The sequence below is a fragment of the Aspergillus nomiae genome (assembly GCF_001204775.2).
Source record: "Aspergillus nomiae NRRL 13137 chromosome Unknown contig00060, whole genome shotgun sequence".
Classification (NCBI taxonomy): Eukaryota; Fungi; Ascomycota; class Eurotiomycetes; order Eurotiales; family Aspergillaceae; genus Aspergillus; species Aspergillus nomiae.
In genome coordinates this window covers 39883-63140 of record NW_015378115.1, presented here as the reverse complement: position 1 = coordinate 63140, position 23258 = coordinate 39883, and the positions used below count along the sequence as shown (strand labels likewise).

General features: G+C 49.5%; 10 protein-coding genes across 10 annotated transcripts; 5 read left to right on the top strand and 5 right to left on the bottom strand.

Annotated features, from left to right (window-relative positions):
- Positions 1 to 494: 494 nt before the first annotated feature.
- ANOM_003367 (sugar transporter) lies at positions 495 to 2178 on the bottom strand (the record flags this gene model as incomplete). The annotated part of the gene is made up of 4 exons (XM_015548624.1): positions 495 to 1153; positions 1240 to 1685; positions 1741 to 1912; positions 1968 to 2178. The coding sequence occupies 4 exons, from the start codon at positions 2176 to 2178 to the stop codon at positions 495 to 497; spliced, it is 1488 nt and encodes a 495-aa protein (XP_015409079.1).
- A 965-nt stretch (positions 2179 to 3143) lies between these two features.
- On the bottom strand, positions 3144 to 5627 carry ANOM_003366 (fungal specific transcription factor domain-containing protein; the record flags this gene model as incomplete). The annotated part of the gene is made up of 4 exons (XM_015548623.1): positions 3144 to 3883; positions 3939 to 5145; positions 5199 to 5354; positions 5556 to 5627. 4 exons carry the CDS (start codon positions 5625 to 5627, stop codon positions 3144 to 3146), a joined length of 2175 nt encoding a protein of 724 aa, XP_015409085.1.
- A 129-nt stretch (positions 5628 to 5756) lies between these two features.
- ANOM_003365 (arrestin family protein) lies at positions 5757 to 7225 on the top strand (the record flags this gene model as incomplete). The annotated part of the gene is made up of 4 exons (XM_015548622.1): positions 5757 to 6007; positions 6056 to 6368; positions 6424 to 6864; positions 6947 to 7225. The coding sequence occupies 4 exons, from the start codon at positions 5757 to 5759 to the stop codon at positions 7223 to 7225; spliced, it is 1284 nt and encodes a 427-aa protein (XP_015409080.1).
- Positions 7226 to 8144: 919 nt separating this feature from the next.
- On the top strand, positions 8145 to 9634 carry ANOM_003364 (GPI mannosyltransferase 2; the record flags this gene model as incomplete). The annotated part of the gene is made up of 3 exons (XM_015548621.1): positions 8145 to 8499; positions 8562 to 9180; positions 9232 to 9634. 3 exons carry the CDS (start codon positions 8145 to 8147, stop codon positions 9632 to 9634), a joined length of 1377 nt encoding a protein of 458 aa, XP_015409081.1.
- A 2596-nt stretch (positions 9635 to 12230) lies between these two features.
- ANOM_003363 (uncharacterized protein) lies at positions 12231 to 13699 on the top strand (the record flags this gene model as incomplete). Its single annotated transcript, XM_015548620.1, has 2 exons — positions 12231 to 12326; positions 12383 to 13699. 2 exons carry the CDS (start codon positions 12231 to 12233, stop codon positions 13697 to 13699), a joined length of 1413 nt encoding a protein of 470 aa, XP_015409075.1.
- A 749-nt stretch (positions 13700 to 14448) lies between these two features.
- On the bottom strand, positions 14449 to 15545 carry ANOM_003362 (uncharacterized protein; the record flags this gene model as incomplete). Its single annotated transcript, XM_015548619.1, has 3 exons — positions 14449 to 14797; positions 14854 to 14925; positions 14989 to 15545. 3 exons carry the CDS (start codon positions 15543 to 15545, stop codon positions 14449 to 14451), a joined length of 978 nt encoding a protein of 325 aa, XP_015409076.1.
- Positions 15546 to 15979: 434 nt separating this feature from the next.
- On the bottom strand, positions 15980 to 17338 carry ANOM_003361 (M20 family metallopeptidase; the record flags this gene model as incomplete). Its single annotated transcript, XM_015548618.1, has 4 exons — positions 15980 to 16218; positions 16269 to 16396; positions 16456 to 17213; positions 17276 to 17338. The coding sequence occupies 4 exons, from the start codon at positions 17336 to 17338 to the stop codon at positions 15980 to 15982; spliced, it is 1188 nt and encodes a 395-aa protein (XP_015409077.1).
- Positions 17339 to 18140: 802 nt separating this feature from the next.
- ANOM_003360 (uncharacterized protein) lies at positions 18141 to 19329 on the top strand (the record flags this gene model as incomplete). The annotated part of the gene is made up of 3 exons (XM_015548617.1): positions 18141 to 18520; positions 18573 to 18885; positions 18943 to 19329. 3 exons carry the CDS (start codon positions 18141 to 18143, stop codon positions 19327 to 19329), a joined length of 1080 nt encoding a protein of 359 aa, XP_015409078.1.
- Positions 19330 to 19836: 507 nt separating this feature from the next.
- Positions 19837 to 21808, top strand: ANOM_003359 (allantoate permease family MFS transporter; the record flags this gene model as incomplete). Its single annotated transcript, XM_015548616.1, has 9 exons — positions 19837 to 20000; positions 20063 to 20156; positions 20210 to 20334; positions 20395 to 20653; positions 20705 to 20968; positions 21027 to 21127; positions 21187 to 21252; positions 21308 to 21542; positions 21590 to 21808. The coding sequence occupies 9 exons, from the start codon at positions 19837 to 19839 to the stop codon at positions 21806 to 21808; spliced, it is 1527 nt and encodes a 508-aa protein (XP_015409064.1).
- Positions 21809 to 22150: 342 nt separating this feature from the next.
- On the bottom strand, positions 22151 to 23225 carry ANOM_003358 (class I SAM-dependent methyltransferase; the record flags this gene model as incomplete). Its single annotated transcript, XM_015548615.1, has 3 exons — positions 22151 to 22267; positions 22321 to 22654; positions 22711 to 23225. The coding sequence occupies 3 exons, from the start codon at positions 23223 to 23225 to the stop codon at positions 22151 to 22153; spliced, it is 966 nt and encodes a 321-aa protein (XP_015409046.1).
- Positions 23226 to 23258: the final 33 nt, after the last annotated feature.

Here is a 23258-nt window from a genome sequence, read left to right as displayed (position 1 = left end):
CTTCATGATGTAGATTTGTGTAATAGGCGAATGGTGTTGATAGTATCTAGTATGGATGTCCTATATACATAGTTTCTCTCCAAAATATCGAATATCTAAATTTGAATACTATTATGAATTTTTGACACGTTTCACATGACCACAATCAGGCTTAGATATGAAGTTAAGATTAAAATGGTCCCGCAGAAGTTATACAAAGGAGCAAAAGATGAAGGCGTCTGTGCAATTGCGTCGTCGAGATGGGCAAGAAAATATCGCCCTCATAAGACGGCGTGTCAAAGGATGCGGAGCTACTAGCTAGAAGGAAGACTTCGGATTAGAGTAGGTTTGTAGGTTGTCTCGATGAATGATTTATGTACACGATAGTCTATAAGATAGTGATACATCGGCTGAGCGGCATAATAAGATACCAGCAGGTCTCATGCTGGGTTTCAGGCATTAGGCGCCACTAGTGGAATAGAAACAATTCCAGCTCCCGGCTCCTCGCCCCATGCTCAAACGCGCTCCACTTCGACACCACTGGTCTCTTTTTTATCCGAACGCTGTTCCGATTGAATATACCCATATGCCTTGATTTCTGCCGCCATGAGTCTGGCCTGTTTCACTGGGTCCCCACCCCGGGAGAAGATGAGATCAATATCCTCAAGACGCAGGTTGCTCGTCTCGGGATAAAAGAAATAAATGATGGGGATAAAGAGGAGGTTGGTGACCATAAAGATCAGGTACGCCTTCCACTGGATGCGGTTGATAATGACTGGCGTGATCATGACCACAGTAAAGTTCCACAGCCAGTTGGAGCTCACGCCGATAGCCGTGCCTTTCGTCCGAGCTTCTAGTGGTAGAATCTCTGGAACGTACACCCATGGGACCGAATTAATAGACATACCATGGATCAGCATGTACAGGAAGAAAAAGGTCACAGAGGCGGAGGCATAGGCCTGTCCATTCGGCGCGTTGACCTGGGACAGCAGGGCTGCGACCATGAGCATACATACGCCTAGGCCAAAAGAACCAATCATCATTGTCTTGCGTCGGCCCATCCGATCCAGCATAAATGCGGGAAGCAGTGATCCGAGCATGAACATGATCTGGATGCACCCGCCGAGGATCTGCGACAGTTGATAGCTCATGCCCACGTTTTGTCTCAGGACCGCTAGTAGACACATCATCAGCCGTTGTTGTCAGGGTCAAGGAATACAGCACCTACTCGGAACAAATAAACGACCAGGTTAATCCCACCAACCTGGTTCATGAGCTGAATCCCCCACGCAAGGAGCACTCGTTGGCCGGTCTTCACCTCATCGTTCCGGAAGATCTTCCAAAAGGACTGTTTGCTGACCGCGTCTTCTAACTCAATAGCTGAGAGAATCGCCCTGTTTTCGTTGACGATAAATTCGTCATCCCGCTCCCGGTTATAGACGGCACAGAGGACCTCCATGGCCTCTTCCTCTTGGCCGTGGTTCATCAACCATCGCGGAGATTCTGGGAGGCCAAACACGAGTACAATAACGAAGATAGCGAACACAATTTGCATCGCGATCGGCAGTCGCCAGGCAATGGGGCCGCCGACGAATGACATTCCAAAGTCAAACCAGTACGCCACAACAATGCCCACCGCGGTGAAAAGTACTTCGGATGAAATCAGGCGTCCTCGGGTTTTACCTTCGCACATCTCAGCTTGATACCTTATGTCTCAGTCAGCATCGTAGTTATTTTATGATCGCTGCCACCCAAGCTTACATTGGCACCGTGGATGTCTTCAAACCCGTGCCCGCTCCCGTCACTACTCGCCCGATGATCAGATGGGACACGGTAAACGCGGTAGTCTGCAATACTGCGCCGACAATGACCACGCCCATTGCCAGCCAGATGGTCTTCCGGCGGCCGAGCCTCTCTCCGATGAAGAAGTTGACTTAGTTTCCCTATGCGTCAGCTCGATGCTCCTTGGTTTTTGCCAGTTTACTTACTCAAGCACCCCAAGAGACAGCCCAGGTTATAGCAGCTGACTATAATTCCTTCCTCCGAATCATCGGGATAGTTGAACTGCTTCCTCCAGTCCTCATTTCCGACAATGCCGCTGAAGACGCCCTGGTCGTATCCGAACAAGACAAAAGCGACCAGACAGCATGCAGTGATAGCTGCCTGCAGGGATCTGCCCCTTCCATACCAGGAGCGCATACTGAACGGTAGGTAGTATCGTTAGGAGAAATGGCTCACGACCGAATACCACATGCCTATAGCCATGAATTTCGTCCACCCAGCGCGGTCTTTTATATCCTCCGTAAATCATGTCTCACGGTCGGGAAGACCCCCGATGATTGTGGATGAGAAGGTTCCCATCGAGTCCACTTGATGGATGGCAGTGGATCCCACGCGGGGATTTCAGGAAGCTGGAGACAACCATCAGATATGTTTGAGAATAACGCGGAGGGTGAAGGTCTGGGGAATGCCTGCATTGGGCAAGCGAGGCGCCAACTCGGCTGCCGTCCGAAGCCCATTGTGGCTTAACTTGCCTGGTTGGGCCCGCCCCAGGGTAAGGATTGCTCCGCGCCCACGTGACCCGCGCCCCAAGGGGCAAAGCGTGCTGGTTTGGGAAGCCGCAACCACTCCGTTGCTCCACCGCTTTTTCTGCCGAGATCGTCTATCTCACCCGGACCGTCCATCAAACCGAGAGCCTGCGAGGATTGCTCCTTTCGAGCGTCCATCATGATGTTGGGTTACATTGGCTTGGGGCACCTCCTGTTCGGTTGAGAACTGGTTCGGCAATGGGTCCAATGACGCTCATTGTACGGACTACATCTACATAGGGAGTCATGCAACACATCGAATGGTGGCATGGAAAGGAGGGACTAGTGTGATATTTGCCTTGATATTCAGAAAGTCCTGGGTCTAAGTCCAACTGAGTCCAAAAGAGCTTGGATATACTTCTTATACATTCGTGTAGCCGTTCGATATCCGTAAGACTGAGTCCCAACCCTCCACATCCAATCGGTTGACTGTATTATATATAATTTCTCCTGAGTTGTCCACTCCGGATGATACGTTTTCCATTTGGACACAACACCAAGTCAATTGGGGTCTATAACTTCAAAACAGTGTTACCCGTCTCCAACTGTGTCAATCACCAGTTCCAGCAGCTATCACTAAACGAAAGAAAAGTCAAACTCATCGGGGTTCCACATCGTGTCCGGGTTGATCAAGGCAGAGTCTGAAGGACATTTGGGGATAGTAATATTCAAAAAATTTCCCAGTTGATCGTCGATATCCTGAAACAGGGGATTCGCCACAAAATCATCGAAACCACTATCATCCAAGTCCCCAAAGTCGAACAATGGTTGATCTGTCATTGCGGCTGCCTCATTTTCATACAGTTGTTGGTCGTGTACTGCTTCGGCCGTGTTTTCTGCGCTCTCTTCAGAGTGGAACGAACCTAGATTGTAGACATCGCAGCTTGATGAAGCTGTAGCGACAGGTCCCTTCTTCTGTGTCGGTGCTAGTTGACTCGTTCTTCCAGCCAGGCGTTGCATGCCGTCCAGTGCACGCTGACCAAGCCGGGTCATCACCTGAGCGGACCACCATGTCGAGCTTAGAGCCTCGAGGCTCTTATAAAAAGTTTGTAGATGTTTCTTTGCCGCATGCTGGGCACTGGGAAGCTGACACCGCTTGAGCTGTTTATAGGATATGGAGAACGCAAGTGATATGGAATACGCAACTGTCGGTAAAGGTGCGAACTGACTAATGGCACACATTTGTATCAGGGTGGCTATGCGATAGACAGCCAGATCCTGTCGCAGGTACAGCGCGTGAGATCGAGGTTGGGCCTTAAGACCCCATGGCCGTGAAGCGAGGAGAGCTATTGCATGGTACGCCAATTCAAATGACACTGACGTAGTTCAGTCAGCGACCTGTGCAGAAGAAAGCATGAGAAGAATACTGACACATTTGATCCAAGGAGATATCCTCCGCTTGACATTTCCTGATCAGTTCTTCGAATCGGGGAATTTCGGGTTTGTTCTCATCCACCGGGGCATCTAGCCTTGGCCGATATACCACCATAACCTCGCCCATGATTGACGCCAAGGAAAGCCAGACGCGGAACGGGCTGTCGAAGAGGTCAATCACGTCTGTGAGTTGTTGTCCGAGGTCTCTGTCGTGGATCACCAGCGGCCTCCCGTGAATGGCAGCGGTCCATCGGTCAAGACTCCATAGGCACCAAAATAGTGTAACCAGTGGTTTTTCATGTCTCGCAGGCCCACACTTTAGGAAGTGTAGTCCAACCGTGTGAGCATGATGGATGGCTTGGGCTAAGTAGAGCGATGCGTCCTCGAAGCTCTTGGGTCCAGACGTATGCAACGAAGCAAGAGCAAGAATTTGTATTAACGTCATCCTTTTCCGCTCCAGACGCATGGTAATAGCATAGCAAAGATCGTCGTACAGAAGGTTGCTAAATTTGGGAGGAGCGATGGTTTCGCTACGATCCCCTAGCCGGAGCAATGGTTCCGCATCGCGTTCCTTTGAGGCCACCAGGCATATTGCCTGCACGAGATAAATAGAAACAGTATCATTGCGGAACTGCATTCGAAAGTCTTCCTCATGGACCAGAGGGAGAACGGGGTGGATGCGATGAAAATAAATGTTTATCAACGCTTCTTGCGTTTGTCGTGGCGGCAGAAGAGCACCCGCGCGTCCGGAATGTCGCTTGGGTCGAGACATCTGGTATCGGGTACTGTTCGATGAGCGTTCTTCATGAGAGGCATTGTCGCCCTTTTCAATGAATTCATTTTCTCCATCTAGCCAGACCCCAACATCCTGCTGGTGAGCACGCCCGCGCATGAGTCTCATACTACCATCGTCAACAAAGAGTACGACCGGGTTCAAGTCACCGATAAATCGATGCGTACTGGTATCCCTCTGTGAGATTTGCGAGACATTCTTTTGACTATTCATGGGAACTTGATGGGATTGCTGGGCACTCTGTAGCTTGGGTCCTGCAGGTGCGCCAGGAAGCCGCTGTGGAGCTGAAACACCCAGTGGTGATTGTGATCCCCGCGTAGTAGCTGGAGAATACTGAACAAACTGGGTAGTCGGCCGCAAGGGCGTAGAGAACGTTGATTGCTGGTTTGCTTTCTGATGGTAACATCTTTTCTACATGTTGTCCGGTGAGTGAAGTGCGCGCGCAGGGGTAAATCCCAACCAACCTTTCTCAGGCGGCATTTCTCACAAGCGCCCTTGGCATAGGTTCTTTTCGGGACTTTTCCATCTTGACTGATATGGAAGGTGAGGTCCATATCGGCTGACTCGTATGGCGTTGCTTGTTCAATCTCGTGGTGGCGACTCGCCCGCAGGTGATTCGGCTTTTGTGTCAAGTCAGAGGAATTGCTCGTAGCACACCCAGGGTGACGTCCACTTGTTTCAGCTGATTACCAACGAGTCTGACTCACGGCGTCTTTGATGCCTGTTGGGTAAATCTAGACAACGACAACGTCCGATCCACTTTTGGGGTCTTGACGTCCATTTCTACCTGATATGGCAGTCTTGGCCGCCGGGAGACTTACCATTTTGGGCCATTCCGCCCCTGATGCGGAAGTTCCGTTTTCCTGGCCTAAAAGGGAAACCCCTTCACCCATTGCGATATCAAAAAACATATAAGAAAACGATCAGGAGTCGACAGCACAAGTACAGCAATGTAGTAGTGGGATCAGCTTGACTGATCATAACGACATTGCATGCCTAGCGGCACATCGATACTCTTCACCATGTTGTTCAATGAGACCATGTGCTGTAGTCTAAGGTTCGATCAGAGTCCAAACTCCTCTCTCGACGTTTGCTCAAAACATGCTAACGACACCATGCTTCACATCTGCAGTTTACACAAGTCGTGTATCTTTCTTCCGTCCTCCAATTGCTCCGAAAACAAGCCTTGCATCTCTGGGAAGCTTCGTTTATCACTTGCGCAAGCTATAACCGTCAGAGGAATATCAGTCCAGGTGCGAGGTATAGCCAAACTGTGAGTTATTTGCTGCAGTTTCAGAATTCATATGTCTAACAAGAATAGACCATATGACGAGGGCATATTTTTCCAATCCTATCATGAAGAGAATACATTTGTCACAACGCAGCCGTTGGCGTCGTCCCATCAACAGAACCCATTCACCTTACCACCAGGAGACTACGAATTTCCATTCAGTATTCCTCTAGACAGCAACCTGCTTGAGACCATCACCTCTCTGGGGTCTAGCTACCGCTCCTACCAGGTACTTGCCACCATCAAGCGCAAATGGAACAGAAATGTCATTGTCTCTAAACCTATCCGAATCTACAAACGTTTTTCCATTGCGGATAGTCTCAACTGGTTATCGGCTTTGAATGTCAGCAATTCAACAATATCATTGCTGTATATGCAGGGCTAATTACGTCTTACAGGCAATAGACAAACAGTGGGATAATGTTGCACAATATAGCGTTTCCATCCCCGATGTCAATATCCCGTTCGGCGCAACATTTCCCGTGAAACTTCGGCTCGCTCCATTGTCAAAGCGTATAAAGCTCCAAGCGTTAACGATTGATGTTCTTGAGCAACACGAACTCAGAATCAAAGCGCCGGCATCATACTCCGCACAGTTTAACGTCCACTTTCTATCATCCAAACAGGAGCACGTCATTTTCAGCGAGCGACACAACTTAGACGATTGTACCGCCCTAGAATCAGAGGATTCTGACCTTGAGTGGTGTATAACAAAAGCCATATCTTTGCCACAGGACCTTGAAGAGTGCACCCAAGACGTGAGCTCTAACACGATAAAGATCACGCATCATGTAGCGTTCACAGTCGAGTTACTCGGCGTGGGGGAGGGGCTATCAATGGTGAGTGAAATCGATTGCTTATATATTACAGAAAAGCACAACTGCCCAACTTCCCGGACTGTCTATGCTGACGCCTTTATAGATAAAAGGAACTATTCCATTTAATATTTACATGTCACCCCATGTAATCAGCGAGCACGGCACTGTTCGTGGTCTTCATATTGATCGATTCCATGATGATTACGTGCCTCCTCCTCCCTTGTATAGCAAACATCAAAACGATAGATTGCTACCCATGGCGGAAGCTTTGCTGGATAGTGACACGCTACGATTGGATTGCGAGCAACCGCCGGAGAACGCTTTCTTCTATTCCCCAACACTTGACTGTGCACCCAGTTACGAAACAGTGATTCAAAACTAACTATCAGTCGCCAACTACACTCGAGCAATATGTGCTTAGAATTGAATGATCGGGATATTCTTTGACCACTGATGCTACCGAATATCCTTCCATCGGCTGAATATTCAAGCCAAGCTTAAATAACCTCTAGCTGTATTTACGGCTTATGATTGAATGTGACTGGATATAATGTTTAATGCGCGCTTCTGAGATTGCGGGTCAATCTGTACCCATTAATATACGCACCATACGAACATACCATTCCCTGCTTCACCTTTATAGTAAAGCCACTATTTCCCTGATAAACGAGGATACTGATTTAGACAAAAAAAGGTTTCTTCAATGGTAAGACATTGGATCCCCAGTACTCACATGCCCACGTTATACAGTATAGAATACGAAGTTCGGATTTCTGGTATACCGTTTGATAGGAATTAATGTAGACTGACAAGCTCATAGGTTAGGGTCCCACCCTGTCGAGGTCTATGAGACGCCTTTCCTTTTTTTCTTTTTTTCTTTTTTTCTTTCTTTTTTTTATTTTCAATTTAGCTCCGAAAATACGGTGAGCATCCCCTTGCTTATCTCCCAGTTGCCAGAGATCAGATGACCAATGGTTCCCTATGGCCACCCCAAGTCAGTTCTTCTAATCTGCCAAACAGACACCAAACAATGCATCACTTGCATTGAAAAAACTCTTCACTACGCAAGAATACATCACTCTTGAGATAACCTCAGGTGATCATCTGGACCAGCGGAATCCTATTCGGCAGTGTGGACATCACATGAGGGAGTCCCAATCAAGAATCGCCCATATATCAAGAACAATCCGTGGGTTGCTCGTTGGTGATTCGTGATAGACGCTTCGCTGAAACACATTGGAAGCCCATGCCCCTACCTGCGGGCATCAACTTGACCTTCGTGAATCATCGGCTGTGCCCCAATGAGCTCCCGGTCAGCACAACCGCCACACACCTGGTCCATTCTGAACCCTGGCCACCCCATTAAGAGCCTTTTTGTTGCATTTTGGGTATGGAAGTCCCTCGTACTAGTAGTAATTGCTTGCTGCCCTGGGCCTGGCTATGAGACTTCCCTCGGGCGTCTTCCTTCCCAGGTGCCCAGCACACATGATAGTAGACCTCAGCAACTCGAATCCCTCACGCCACTTCCAACGCTTCTGAAATTCGTCAGGTGGGACGCAGTTTACTTTGTCCATATCGCCGAACATGGTTACGTTTACGAGCAGGAATGGGCGTTTGGATATGGGTATACTCAAGTCTTATCATTCCTCGTCTCTGGTACTATCCTGCTTATCACTATCTTTCTCCACCAAGTTTATTCAAATGCTAACACCAATCAGTTCTCCGCCGAAACAGTGGATTAAGTGGAGCCACTGCAGCCGCTCTTGTTGGAATTGTCCTGTCTCATATGGCACATTTCCTCTCGGTCCTAGTACTGTACAGACTGTCGATCAATGTCTTTGGACAGGACACAGCTACTCGGAGATTGACCTGCTTTCTTTCAGCTACCTTACATATCATTTGCCCAGCAGGAGCATTCCTCTCCGCTCCATACGCAGAATCTCTTTTCTCTTTTCTCAATATGTCCGGGTTCTACATTTATTCCTCCTCGTTTCTTGACGATAACGTGGGACGTACAGTAATTAGTAACGTAAAGTTACTCATCGCCTCGGTTCTCTTTGCAGCAGCTACTACGGTTCGAAGCAACGGGATTCTCAGTGGATGTTTACTTGCGTATGACGCTGTTTTGCTTCTTCGGAGAACACTCTTCCATGGTCCCATGAAGCGGGCCTGTCTTCGCTTATGCGTGACCGTTGTTGGCGGCTGTATAGTAGCCGCCGGGATGATCTTCTCCCAGGCTCTAGCATACGCAGATTTCTGCCTGGACGTGCAGACATCTCGACCCTGGTGCGGGAAGCTGATTCCCAGTATTTACCCCTGGGTCCAGCGTCAGTATTGGTTAGTAGATGGGATCTCAATTTTCAGAACCGTCTGACCCTCAGATTTTAGGGATGTGGGTTTCCTTCGATACTGGACGATCCGGAACCTTCCCTTCTTCCTACTCGCAATTCCCATGTTGCACACCCTCTGCCGGTCTTCTATGTGGGCAATGTCTTTATCCAAAGCTGACAGTTCCTTATTTTCCACTTGGTCCGCTTCGTTGTTGGCTCGACTGGCTCTCCCCCAGGGATTGCTAGCCGTCCTAGGCATCACCAGCTATCATACCCAGATAATCAACCGAATATGCTCTGGATATCCACTATGGTACTGGTACCTTGCGTGCCAAATTGTTCGTGAGCGCTATGAGCCGCGCGCAAAGAGAAGGCCAGGCTGGACCTTCGCTATACAGGCCATGGTCATATACGCCATCCTCCAAGCAGCTCTCTACGGTTCCTTTCTCCCTCCGCCTTAAGGAGTATGATTTCCCCATAGTTAATGTCTCCGGATGGGGTATGTCTTTCGAAAGGTCGATCCATACAACCATGCTAGGGCTTCGATTACATCTTTGTTTGCGATTATTTCGGGTAGATTAAAGCTAAAGCGATCGATGTTCAGCCAAATAAGTGGAATGTGCAACCAATATAATAAACTATAAACGCAATTTTCTTGATGATGCGATTGCCCGCGAGCCTAAGTATATAAATATAATCTAAATGCAGGCAGACACATATCCGAAATACCAAAAGTGATCAAGAACACTTGAAAATAGCAAGAGAACGCTGGGTTGCCTAGTATCTCCTTCATTCGGGTGAATTGCCTGTACACCGGCGAATTCTGGCTCGCGGAAATACCCCCTTTTGTCGGTTGTCACCCAGTATTCTGGACTGAAATGGCTGTAGCCAAGTATCCGTGGTGGAAATTGAGGCACCATATCAGTTGAATGTGTGATACGAAAAGACGAGCCATGCCCTTGTCCCGTAATAAACTCTGCGAACGCACGATTCCCAACCCTTGGTGAACCATACGCGTACTTTCTCATTAGCATGCGGCAGAGAAAATGACGACAACCTGAGCCTACCAAATCAATAAACCAGCCAGCCTTTCTCAACTCCATTGCGGCAATCGTACCTATGGCAGCCCCTGCACTATGTCCAGTAATGACAATGCTATAATCGGGGTTTCTTCCAGCGAAATCTAACAACTCATTCGTGACAGCTGCGGCCACTGAACGCCACGATTGCCAGTATCCTGTGTGGACCGCGCAACCCTCGCAAAGAAAACTGATATCTATCTGCGAAATTTTCAAATTGGATATCCATGTCCTGACGGATCGCGTACCGCGAAAGGAGATGACCAACAGCCTGTTTGTGCGGTCCAGCGCAACAAAACCGCGGACATCCCCAGCACGTGATCTGAATGTGGTCTCAGAGATATGCGACTTGTGGGGAATTGGGAGACGGTTTACGTATTAATCTCCAGTAGCGTTTCTGTATTCGCTTCCTCCACCAGCGGACAGTTTCCAATTGGGCAAAGTACTTTGTCTCCAGGGGAGTTGGTGTTGCCTGAGCAGTAGGCCGCGGCTGTGTATTGCGCGAATAGGTTCAGCTGGGCTAGAAAGGAAATGGGACTATCTGAAGAGAGCATGGAGTGGTTAGGGCCTGACGTATGATTGTTGGGCTACAGGCCTACCTCTGGAATTGGGTTGACTAGCAGGTCTAGTAACTAGGCATCCTAGGCTAAGTCCCATGTAAAGGAAATGAATGATCGGTATCAGCATCGAATGGAGTGTCACAGCCATTCCAAAAGCCGCGCAAGTGTTGTACGAACTCTTCGCTGTCACCAGAAGAAGACGCGGCCAATTCTTGGTCGATACCCATATACTCCCGGCGCAGAAGCCCAAGCGGGGATGTATTACGTGGTCTCCTCTGTCGCAGTCGAGAAGCCGCTTACATGCAGAATTGCAATTCCTTGCACTGGGGTGATAGGAGATGCATTCGGCAGTTCGAAGCTCAAAGCCCTGCAGCAGGCTCTCGGCTATACAACGGAGGATAGGAATGTGATAATATGACAGGCTCTCCAGGAATGGCCCCATACGATTGGAACTGTTCTGTAGCGGTTATTTCGGACAATTTTACGCTCTGAGAGATTCGAATGAATACAATTGAAGTATAAATCTCTGGAACGTCCCGAAACAGTCGATAAAAGTTAATGAATGCAGTGCAGGTCAATAGTACGGAGAAATACGCAGTCTAAAATCAATAGTTCCATTCGATCGGTTGAGCGGTCAGTTCAGCACGCGATAAGATACTTGCTGGGTCAGAAATGGTCCATTTCTCTGGAGCGTACGTACTAACTACCCAAACTCAATTCTGGGCCTTGCTTGGAAGGCCCAAGTGGTTCAGGTTGGCTAGCGCTCCCTGATATACTAATTTGCTCTATTCCCTTTCCTTTATAGTATACTAGTCCTAGTAGTATCCTCGCGTTCACCCAACTCGCGGATACCCTCGGATGGCCGGAAAGCGCACGAATCGCCCAAGTTAAGCCAGAGCTTAAGCAAACGTGAAGTCCCCGAAGCGGAAACGATTGGTTACTGAGTTATTTGTCATTGGAAACAAGGAAATCAAAGTGTAATGCAAGAAGGATAGCAAGCCCGCCTGTTGACACGAGAAGCGTGGCAAGGCCACATCCTATCGACGGAAGGACGCTGATTTCCACAGACCGCTCGGTGGAGTCTACGATCGACAGATCGTGCTGAAGGAGCTTAAATTGATAGATGAAAAATTGCAAACTCGGAAGGTGGGCTAGCATGCATATTAGCGCAATTAGACTCGGCAGACACGGTGTCCATGATGCAGAGTGTCGGATCCTTTCATGTTACCGAGATCGTCCGGCATCTCCTTGCATTCTGTGGGCCGTGTGGTAGATGGAAAATGGGTAGGATGTGGAGGTGTGCCGTCTGACAGTACAAGAAGCATAAAATAAGTTGGTGAAGACCCCCACGAAGGTCTAGCATCTCAGTAATCCCCCTCTCAAACCTGAACTCGCAGTTTCATACTCTCACATCAGCTATGGACACAGAGTATAGGGCTCGGAAGGAAGCCTTTGTTTCGGACCTGTCCGGTGGAAATATCATGGAAGTTGGCAACGTCCTCTTCATCCCCTTGGTCAGTATGCCCGGTGCGAGTTCACTCGACTTGTTCTCATATGGTTTCAAACATAGACTGCAATCCTCCTCTGGACTACTCTTCGTACGCGATGCTCGTTCTTGTTGAGATATCGCCTTGTCAGTGTCCTAGTAGAATTCGTGTTCACGGTAGGGACACCGCTTGGTGCTTTGACCGTCTGCTATCCATTCGTGCCAGCATTAAACATCGGCCTTGTTCTTTGCTCTGCGTTCTTGTTCCTCTGCGTGACGCCATCCATAGATGGGAGTCATACATCGACAAAGCCTTCAAAACAAGGAGCGGGCCGCCAGCAGCACTATCTGTTCATCTCACATCATCGTGGAGCACTGATGATGTTGGTCTGCCTTTCCATCTTGGCCGTTGATTTCCAAGTGTTCCCGCGAAGTCTAGCCAAGGTTGAGAACTGGGGGATATCTGTGATGGATCTCTTTGCTGGAAGCTTCGTGTTTTCGTCGGGATTCATCTCCCACAAGTCCAGCCGGAACGCAGCAAAGCGGTCTTTTTATCTCACATTATGTGGCCTTCTTCGACTGGCCGCCATGAATTTGCTTAATTACCAGCAACATACCTCGGAATACGGGGTTCATTGGAATCTCTTTTTCACGATCCCCGCCTTGACCGCGATGGTCAACATAGTCGACTGCATCACCGCGGCTGTTCGCTTGCCAGATGAGGCAGTGGCCGTCGCAACCGTGGTGACAAGTGAAATTTGCCTGAGATCCAGAGGCCTGCAGGAGAATCTTCTCAGTCTCGACAGAGGAACCGGGTTTATTTCATTAAACCGGGAGGGTCTTTTTTCCACCGTCGGGTACGCGGCAATTTACCTCATTGGCCGCGGTGTCGGTTCTCATACTTTCATGCTGCTGTCATCTCAGAACCGGTCGAATATTGTTCTTTCAGGGTTGGCGACACAGGCATTTCTATGGGCCGGATGCTTTGCTCTAGCCTCTACCGAGGCCGTTGGGTTTGGATGGCAGATCCCAGTCTCCCGCCGGCTCGCCAACATATCCTATGTTTTCTGGGTGGCAGCGGTCAACAGTATCTGGCTGTTTCTATACTACTTCATCGATTGGGTCCACACGACCGCAGGCCAAGGGTCAGGTAATCGACACCTGCGCAGCGATGACAATCCTGTTACGAAGTCTGTGCGAAGCGATATAATCTCTGCCTTTAACGAAGCTGGTCTTGCGGTCTACCTAATTGCAAACCTCATCACCGGAGGGGTGAATTTGGCAGTGAACACGCTTGATATGTCCGGGTCGTCGTCAATGGCTCTCCTGGTTAGCTACGCCATTGTTCTCACCGCTGTAGCTTTAGACTTACGGTCATCTGAGAGAAAGCTGAAAGTGTAGGCTAAGAAAAAATCGAAAAAGAGCGATATGAAGTTTACCCACAGTGACCTCCCCCGCAGCAGCATCATGCTTAATTAATCCCTGGCAAAGCTGGGCCTTGAGGAAGATATTAGAATGAAAACAGAATACATTACTTGGGATCTCAATTTGAAGAGTGTGGTTTAGTCGGTCAGGTCAGACACAAGCTTTAGAGCCACCTCGTGTGTGGGCAGAATATCATGTGCAGCTAGGTCCCAAGGACGAACTCCGGGGCTTGGGGATAGTAGGAGCTACTTAATATTAGCCAGAATTAGGATGTCCCCGGGAGAGAAGTACGTTGAGAGAGGTTCTTTAATATCAACAGACGCCGGTAAGATAGTGAGACAGTACTGGCCAAATTCAACGATGCACTGCGCAGCACGAGCAGACTGTCACTGATTGCGCTGTTGTGTGATGGTTGACCCGTCTTTGTTCGGCGGACGTATATCCTCGAGGTCGCCCTCGTTTCCACGCCAAGGCATAGATAGGGGAGCGTGTCGCCATTATTCATAAACAAGAGCCAGCTCGATCGCTCGGCGCTCGAGAAGACAGTGAGAAGATCCATACTTGAAGCTTAGTAAGTTCTCCAGAATGCCATTGCCATCAGAAGAGCAGCACTACACGCAGCAAGCCTCGGTGGAATCTCAAGCGATGACAGATGCTTCTAGTCTGTCAATATAATCGCCACAAATATATTCCATTACGCGACGGAGAGTCTGGGCGAGCGCATTTCATGTTTTTTCAGTTGAGGTCCGACCAGCAAGGTCAGATAATGGGCCCCAAACGTGCACTTCTGCCAGCCCTGGCAACTCATTGTCCTCACCGACCTCGGTCGGTACGCCATATATGATATAGAACTCCCACGACTCACCCACGGAGATGAAGCCGACCAATGGGGGTGGCAAATCTGGCCCTACTCGATGCTCAAATGCCCATGAGAAGAGCCCGGCTGCCCAGACTCCAGGTTGGATCTCAGCTTCCAACAAATTTCCATATTTGGGTTTAATCTCACAGCCAGCACCTAACACTTGGGCTCCTGTATGAGGGTGGTCGACATGGTTGGCGTAACCGTTGGTGAACCTGGTAGCGCTTTTCTTATAGAGATTCTTCCACGAATCTGTAGAAAACCCAACAACGTAGTCGACTTTGCGATGACATCGATCTCGGGCGGTTTATTGCGGTTGGTAGCAGGTGTGGGCCGATTCACTCTGGCTATGAAACCTGTCAGTCAACGACATTGTGGGCTAAGGTAAACACCAGTCATGACATACATGCCCCAGGCTTCTAGAGGAAGGTCCCCGATGGATGCTAGCAACATAGGCCGAGTGACCTCCGTTACCCAGGAACTCTCACTTCGCTGTTGCCTTGCACATTTCCAGGACCCGGTGGCTGCCTCTTGGATCTTAGCTGACTCTGGTCGCCAACTCGTTTCTTGCGAAAGAAACCCGAATAGGCTTTTGGCAGTAAAATCTTTCGGCTCGTCCCGCTCGTGAAAATAGTATACTCGCGGTGTTGCATTTGCTAATAGCGTCTTATGGCGGGCTGGGCTGGGAGACCACTGTCGTGCTTGACTGGCCGTTGAGGCTGGCTGCGACAGAAATGTCCCGTCATCGCGAAGAGTAGGCAGCTGTGAGGATGTGTCGGACGCGCTCTCCAATTGACTTTTGCGTTGCTTTTTGGAAGGCTCCTTTATTGTGGTCTCAGAGTCGTGGATTCGTTTCAGGGAGGGCTGGGGAGGCGACGTAGAGAGCGGGGTAGGGAACTGCGTCTCTTCGCACTCCGCGGCGCAAATCTGGTCAAGCCACCGTGTGACTTTGCCAAGGGTCATGGTGACCCGTTTATGGAAAACATTTCAGCCGTCGCGACCGGACTGATTGCCTGAGATGTATTGGGGAGGGATCAAGAACAAGATAATTGCCAGGGTGAGGCCAACTTGCTTAGTCAGTGAGATGGTTGTTTACGTCGATAATCGATAACTGACAACGATAACGATAACGATAACGCTGCCACTCTCCCTTTTCGCTGATCGCTCGGTATATTTCCATTATGTGCCTACTTCAATACAAATATACCCACACAGATCGCCTACAGGCTAAACCAGCACCGCAAGCCTCGGGACCTCCGTGAGGACCATCTCACACGGGAGCATCATAATGTGTACAATTCACCCACTTCTCTCTACATTCGAGCTTTGTTAATCTTCGTTATTTCAACTGGATGAGCTCGTCGACTTTGGTTCCACCATATGCATACGCAGCACAGCTATTCAGTCTTGCCAAATCTCTCTCTGTGCTCTGCCCATAGGCGATCTCGGAGTTCCTCGTCCTGCAGAACTTCAAGGCCTGTCGCAGCCATGATCGAAGCGAACCGTAAACACGACTCAAACGCCTTCCGTGTTCCGGCTGCCTTCTCAAATCCAGGATGGTGGGGTCCGATCGTCGGTGAATCCACCTCGATAAGGAATCCAGGATGCAGGCTTGGAAGCTCATAGCTCACATTACCTGGTTTGACGGTTAGTATCAGTGGCTATTGTGGTGATGGAGAGTCCAACCTTGATCTGTTGATGCGCCACTGACTGTAGGCAATGATTTCATGTAATTCTGCTTTTGCTCCTGCGAATGCTTATAGAATTTTTCGATGAGGAGATTACTGCACTGTAATTCCTTGTAGTTTTCCAGCCTGGACGCAACATCGTTAGCAATAGCTTATGGGGGTTTCCGGTTGCTACGCGTACGTACCAGTCAAAATCAACGGTGCACCCGGCAGCTTTAGCTGCCCCCTCACAGCAGGCAGTCACCCTCTGGACGGTGTCGCGCAAATCCGTATCTGTCTCCGCGCGGACGAAAAACTGGAGCTCTGTGAGATGCGGAATCACATTGGGCTTGTCACCCCCCTTGGAGATGATTGCATGGATGCGCTGATTCGGCGCGACTTGTTGTCGAAGCATGGCCATGTTGCTGTATGCGGCTACTGCGGCATCCAATGCGTTGTGACCCAGCCAAGGGGCATTGCCAGCATGAGCACTAACGCCGCGGAAGGTCACTGTGGCTCCCCCACGAGCCATACAGCGAGCAGCAGCCACACCATCCACTGCCGCGCCAGGGCCAGGATGCCCCATGAGGCAAGCGTCGACGCCCTTGTAGGCGCCAGCCTTCAGAAGTTCGATCTTACCGCCGCCGCCCTCTTCTGCTGGAGTGCCGAGGAGGCGTACACGGCCCTCAATCTGGTTGGTGTTTATGGCTTCCGCAGTGGCAAGGAAAGCTGCAAGGGACGAAGTGGCGATCAAATTATGTCCACAGGCGTGACCAATTTCGGGCAAGGCATCGAACTCCGCATTATAGACAATCAAGCCTCCACCGGTCCCGACCTCGACTTCGAATGAGGTCTTGAGTCCATAAGCATGGCGCGTGACGCTGTATCCGAGTGACTCGAGGAGGTTGCATAAGGTGTCATGGGCGCGGATCTCTTCATAGGCAAGCTCTGGATTGGAATGGATCTAGATGGAAGTAACAGATTCATGAGATACGTCTAGTACCATGTGGATGTTTGGTCACTCACCTGCTGGTTAACTTCCCAGAGACGCTCCTCGTGTTTGTTTATTGTTTCCGCAATCGACGCCATGTTGAGAGCTATTTGCAACCTTGGATGTTTCGATGTACAAAAGACGATCCCAAGGATGCTAGTTTTGTACTTATACTGCTCTACATATGCTAGTCTACTTATACTAATTTAGGGCGTATACGGTGGATGCCTGAGTGTGGATACCTGAGGAAACCATTTTGATATCGGCAACTGCCCGTCCAATCAACGGACGGCCCTCGCTTATCCCGCAACCAATTGCCGAACGAAGCGGCAGCAGATCCACTTAAAGTCCAACAACGCCCGTTCATCTCTTCTCCTGTCTGCCATTTATGCAACAAGATACTATCATATCCCCGTGAAGTTATGTCTGGACGCCATGCATCGCGATCTCGCACCGGTGAGAATCTTGATTTAAATCGAGTAGTTTGCGTTCCCCCCGCTAAATGATCACGCAACAGGGTGCGCGACGTGTCGGACCCGGAAGATTAAGTGTGATGAGACGCATCCTGCATGTATCCGATGTATAAATGCCCAAATGCAATGTGAATGGACTCAAAGTATTCCGAGGCAACCCTCCAGGTCGAAACCAGTATCGAAAGCGTCGAAGGGTCCAAGCCTACAGCGAACCTATCACCCACTCCGGCCACGAAACATAGGTCCAGGTGTGCATCTTTCTTTCCTGTCTTTGCCAAACTCCCGGTTGCTATCATCCAGCGAACGGGAGTACTTCGCGTTCTTTCCCCATACGTCCATGGTGCGGTGGCTTGGGAAGCCATGGCAGTGGGCCTCCCTTCATTATGTGTATAGTCATATCGCCCCGCACTCATCGGTCGTAACGAGGATGATTTTGGCAATTTCTGCTACAGAGCTGGAAGGGATTCGCCACATGGAACGACTTCGAAGCGAGCAGCTGGCTTCACATGACCAATGGCCTGGCGAAGCTGGGGCAGTACACTACCAGAGCGCTCTACGCGACTTTCAGCTCATTCTTGGTAAGAGCCAGGGGTCCCTATCTCCTCAAGAAGTGGATGAGATCGCGACGGCATTTTTCCTCATGGTGACCTACGAGTATATGTTTGGTCAGGATAGCGCGGCCGTAGAGGTGCATATTCAAGGCATCTACACTTTCCTCAAAGCTCATGATTTAGTTCCGAAGCTTGGCGAACCTCGCCAATGTGCTAGACTACCGGTACTGACGCAACAGTTATTACTCTTTGTAATGTAAGTCCATCTTGGCTTGAAGGTAATTGTAGCTTTCTACTCATGACCACAGGTATGCGAACCTCACAATATGCAAGTACGGTCATCTCCGCCAATTGTGGGAGGAGGCCGGCCATGAATCCTCCTTTGTGTCTACTATGGATGAGCTCTTTTATAACACCCGCACATCACAGCATGCGATCTGGCCGTTTGAATACCCGACCGAAGCGTCGTTGGATGACATTTCGGTCTTTCGTCCGCTGGAGCTGACCAACGAATGCAAGAAACTGAAATATAAACTCTTGCGTATGCCTCAAAGGATACAAGTCAAACCCGAAAGCGATCTCTTGGATTACCTAGAGCAAGACCTACATGGCATTGGAAAGGTATAGAATGCACTCATCCCACGGGAAGTATCCAGCTGATCATCAATGCACGCGTAGCGATACCAAGATCTGATAGCCATCAGCCAGCGGCCGCACTCGGACTTGCGAAACAGGCAACTGCAAACGATCTATTTTGCAGTTGCAGAATATCATGCCACCACGATCCTTTTCTGCTATCGGAGGAGCTTGCTTGGGGGTATTAACACCCCGTCCGTGTCCTCCCACGACGCAGTGAATGGTGCATTAGCAATCATTAAGGAGCTTTCAGCCGGAAGTCCGTCGTGCTTAGGAAGGGTCCACTGGCCGATGGCCGTCCTGGCCGGGTGTATGGAGGACTCACCAGACCGTCAGTGGATCCGGAAGACCCTCGTAGAATCGCAGCATACGATAGTCTTTCCATCCATGAGGGGGTGGCTTGATGAGATGAGTGGCCTCAACCTTTAGTCTTGGACAGCCACCAAACCAACACAGTTGTAGGCATTATCTCTTAGTATCTATCCTCGGCTATCGGTCCCTATCATCAATCTTGTTTATTATATGGTAGAACATTGAATCGTCTTGGCAGGCCAGCCTCAAAGAGCAAAGTCTAGGAGTGCACTTGAGAAGGGCATTATGCTAGACCCATATTTGCCGACACAGCCAATAAATATCCGGCCCTAGATATGGCCATCTCCGCGATTCTGAGCTCTGAGTGGTTGCAAGTTAAGCGACGGCCAACTTAATGTCCGTCCAGTCGACGCGATAAGGTTTATTGGTATGGCAGATAACGGCATGAAGGTTGACGATCGTCTCTTACTAGTCAATATCTCGAGCGGGGGTACCGATATCATCTTATCACGGTCTTAAGCAGAGATGAAGGCCAACAACATCAGTATTTAGGAACGGTATGCAGACGTCTGATGGGTTTGTATCTTCAGAAGTCTTACCAAAACTGCAAGAAGTACCACCCCAATGCCGAATATTCAAGAAAAGCCAGAGACTTCCGAAAAGGACGTGGAGGTAGCCTTGAGCCATGCTACGGACCTCCATCGTGTTTCTGTCGGATATGGAGAACAATTGCCAGACCCATCAACGTCAACCACAAATAAGTCCTTGCTGAGAAAGATCGATTGGCGGTAAGTGCACTTGCAAGAATGAGTCTTGGTAGCGACGCATGAAAACTAACTGGATATTCTAGTCTGTTGCCAATCATGATGATATCCTATATGCTTCAATTTCTTGACAAGCAAAGTTTGTCCCAATCCGCCATTATGGGCATCGTAGAAGACCTGGTTAGTCCGATGGCCAAAGACAAGAAGGTACAGGCTAACCGGGGAGCATGAAGGGATTGACTGGCAATGAGTACTCTTGGTCAGGCTCGATCTTCTACTTCTCATACCTTGTATTTTCATACCCTGCCTCCATGCTCATGGTTCGGCTGCCGATTGCGAAGTTTCTCGCCACAACACTGTGAGCTGAAGTCTACTCGGACAATCACCTAGCTCTGAGAAATATTGACCATGCTGTTAGCTTTCTTTGGGGTGTCGTGCTTGCATGCCACGCTGCTACGCATAACTTCTCTGGACTTATGGTTACTCGCTTCTTTCTGGGTTTAACTGAAGCAGCTATTTCTCCTGGTTTCAGCCTGATCACTGGCATGTGGTATACCAGGTCCGAGCAGCCATTTCGCCATGGTGTATGGTTCGCTGGTAACTCTATTGCAACAGCATTTGGGGGGCTGGTAGCATATGGTGTCGCTCATATTGTCGGCTCCATCCCCGCCTGGAAGGTGCGAGTCGTACGTTGATCCCGTTCATCCGTGAGGCTAACGCTCGCGTAGTGGCTATTTATTATTTATGGACTGATTACCGTTGCCTGGTCGATTGTGTTTCTGCTATTCATGCCAGACTCTCCGTTATCCGCTCGATTTCTCTCCCAACCCGAACGCTCTGAGGCTGAAGAACGAGTCAAAGTGAACCAAACAACTATCAAACACGACAAGATTGAGTGGCATCAGGTATGGGAGGCCTTGACAGACTACAAGATTTACATCTTGTTCTTGTTCCAGATAGCCAACAATATCCCCAATGGGGGTTTGACCATGGTATCTTCCTCCTCCTCAGCCAGGGTTGCAATTATAGATGGTTAATGTGGCTGCATAGTTCTCGGCATTGGTCGTGAAAGGCTTCGGATTTTCAACGTTACAAGTTTACCTTTTGTCAATACCAACTGGCGCTGTGCACGCACTCTTTGCTCTAGGAAGGTATTTCCTCCAAAGTCTATCTATCTCTTTCACGGCTAAGACAGTTCAACATACAACAGTACCTACCTTGCCTCCAGGTTTCGAAATATCCGTTGCATGCTACTGGCTGGTTGCACAGCGATTGCGTAAGTTCCATCACCTAGTCCTGAAGGAGGCCAATTCTTGACGGAAAGCATATAGTCTTGTTGGGAGTATTTTGGTCTACGCCTGTGAAAGCACAGGACTCCGCCTATTCGGTCTCTACCTGTTTGTTGCCTATGCGGCGGGTATTCCCATGACCCTCTCCATGGTCTCATCCAATGTTGCTGGCTTTACTAAAAAGGCGACTGTGAGCGCGATGATGTTCATCGCTTACTGCGCAGGAAATATCATCGGTCCATTTTTGTTTTTCGCGCGTGAAGCTCCGGGCTACAAGGTACAACCACCCGGTCGGAATAAATGGCCACGCTAACGTTCCAATAGAGCGGTTTCATCGCAATGATGGTGTGTCTTGGGGTAGCAACTGTTCTGATCCTAGCCCTAGGGTTTTGTTGGCGGTTGGAAAACTCACGGAGAGATCGGGTATACGGGCCTACGGCCTTTATGCCGACGAATGGACCCAAGGAACTAGCTCAGGGGGTATCTGGGACGACAGAGGATCTAACCGATGTTCAGAATACGGCGTTCAGATATGTCTTCTAACCTTGGGGGTGTTCCTATGTTCAGAATGGAAGGGCGCTTCCGTTCGTTTTCTCCTTCCCCTTTTTTGGCTCAACATCTGAACACTTGATTGCGGTCCTTACATCAAATAGGAGAGCTTCAAGACGTGATCTTTCTATCATGGTATTTGATTTCAGGTCTATGTAGAGTTTCTCTGTTGGCAAGTCTTGACATGTCTGGATGCTCTTGAAGCACCAGGGTGCTTCCCCTTCCCATCCTGTTCTCGACAGGCTTTTGAAGAAGGTACATGCGGATTGTGGCATATTGTACAGGTATAGGCCAACGCTCTGTAATGGCCCCTTGCTTTCTTTCACGCAACTCGGGCTAGACGTTTGGCTTCTGTCCATAAACCACCGATATCTCGACGTATGCGTGGATACTGGGATTATTTAGCGCGTCACGCATTTTTGTAAAAACTACCTCAACCTCTTCCCTCGACCACTATTCTCTCGTGTTAGTTACTCGTTGATGCTCTTATATGGCTAATCACTTACTCCAAGAATCTTGGTCCACAACATCATTGCCCACATCTCCAGACTTTCCTCTATGACGATGCGACAATACCGACCCAGAGTCTTCAGATGCGGGTCTTTTGGCCAGGGGCCGATGGGTAGTTTGTACCGATGTTCTGTAACGTTAACGAAACCAGCCTCCGTCATTCGCTGTTTCGACTCGTCGACTATGCGCAAGGTTTTGCCGAATTTATCGCCCGCTTCAAGACTTTTCTCGCCCCATATCTCATACACCGTCCCTGTCGTGCTTCCGTCGTCCGAGACTGGGGTCACACTCATCTCGGCCTGCTCCAAATATCCACCTGGCTGAAGGTTCCTAAAAGCCAAGATGATTAGGATCAGGAGCCAACAGTCTGATTCGGGAAAGTATACTTCAGAGCCTGCTGGTAAAACCCGCCCCAATCTGCCACGCACCCGTATAGCCCGCGAACATGGATATAGTCAAATGGAGTTTTGTATACCCACTCATCACAGCAGTCGTCAATCTCAAAATACACATTGGGAGGCACAAGGCTAGGCTGGATTGGCGAGAGATCGGTTCCAATAACCGTTGCCCCGGGGTGAAGATCGGCAAAGTCGGTGGCCCAGGACCCTGTTCCCGTTCCAACATCAAGCACTCGCTGTGGATTCTTGATCGGGGCGAGGTGCAATCGGCCATGTAACAACAGCCCATAGAGGTGATGGCAGATTTCCATCGCGTCAATGGCCTTCTCGTCGTTAGATCCCCAGTACGATCCCGCATGATACGCATGGTAGCGTCGGCCATTTTCGTAAACATAGTTGGCGATGCTGCTGCGCATCGATGTTACCTCGGAGTCCGTCGCCACATACTGGGAGGCGTACTCATCGCCGGAGTCGACAAGTATTCTTTCGCTACTCTCTGCCATCTTGCTTGAGAGGAACTGTGAGGACGAGTTTGG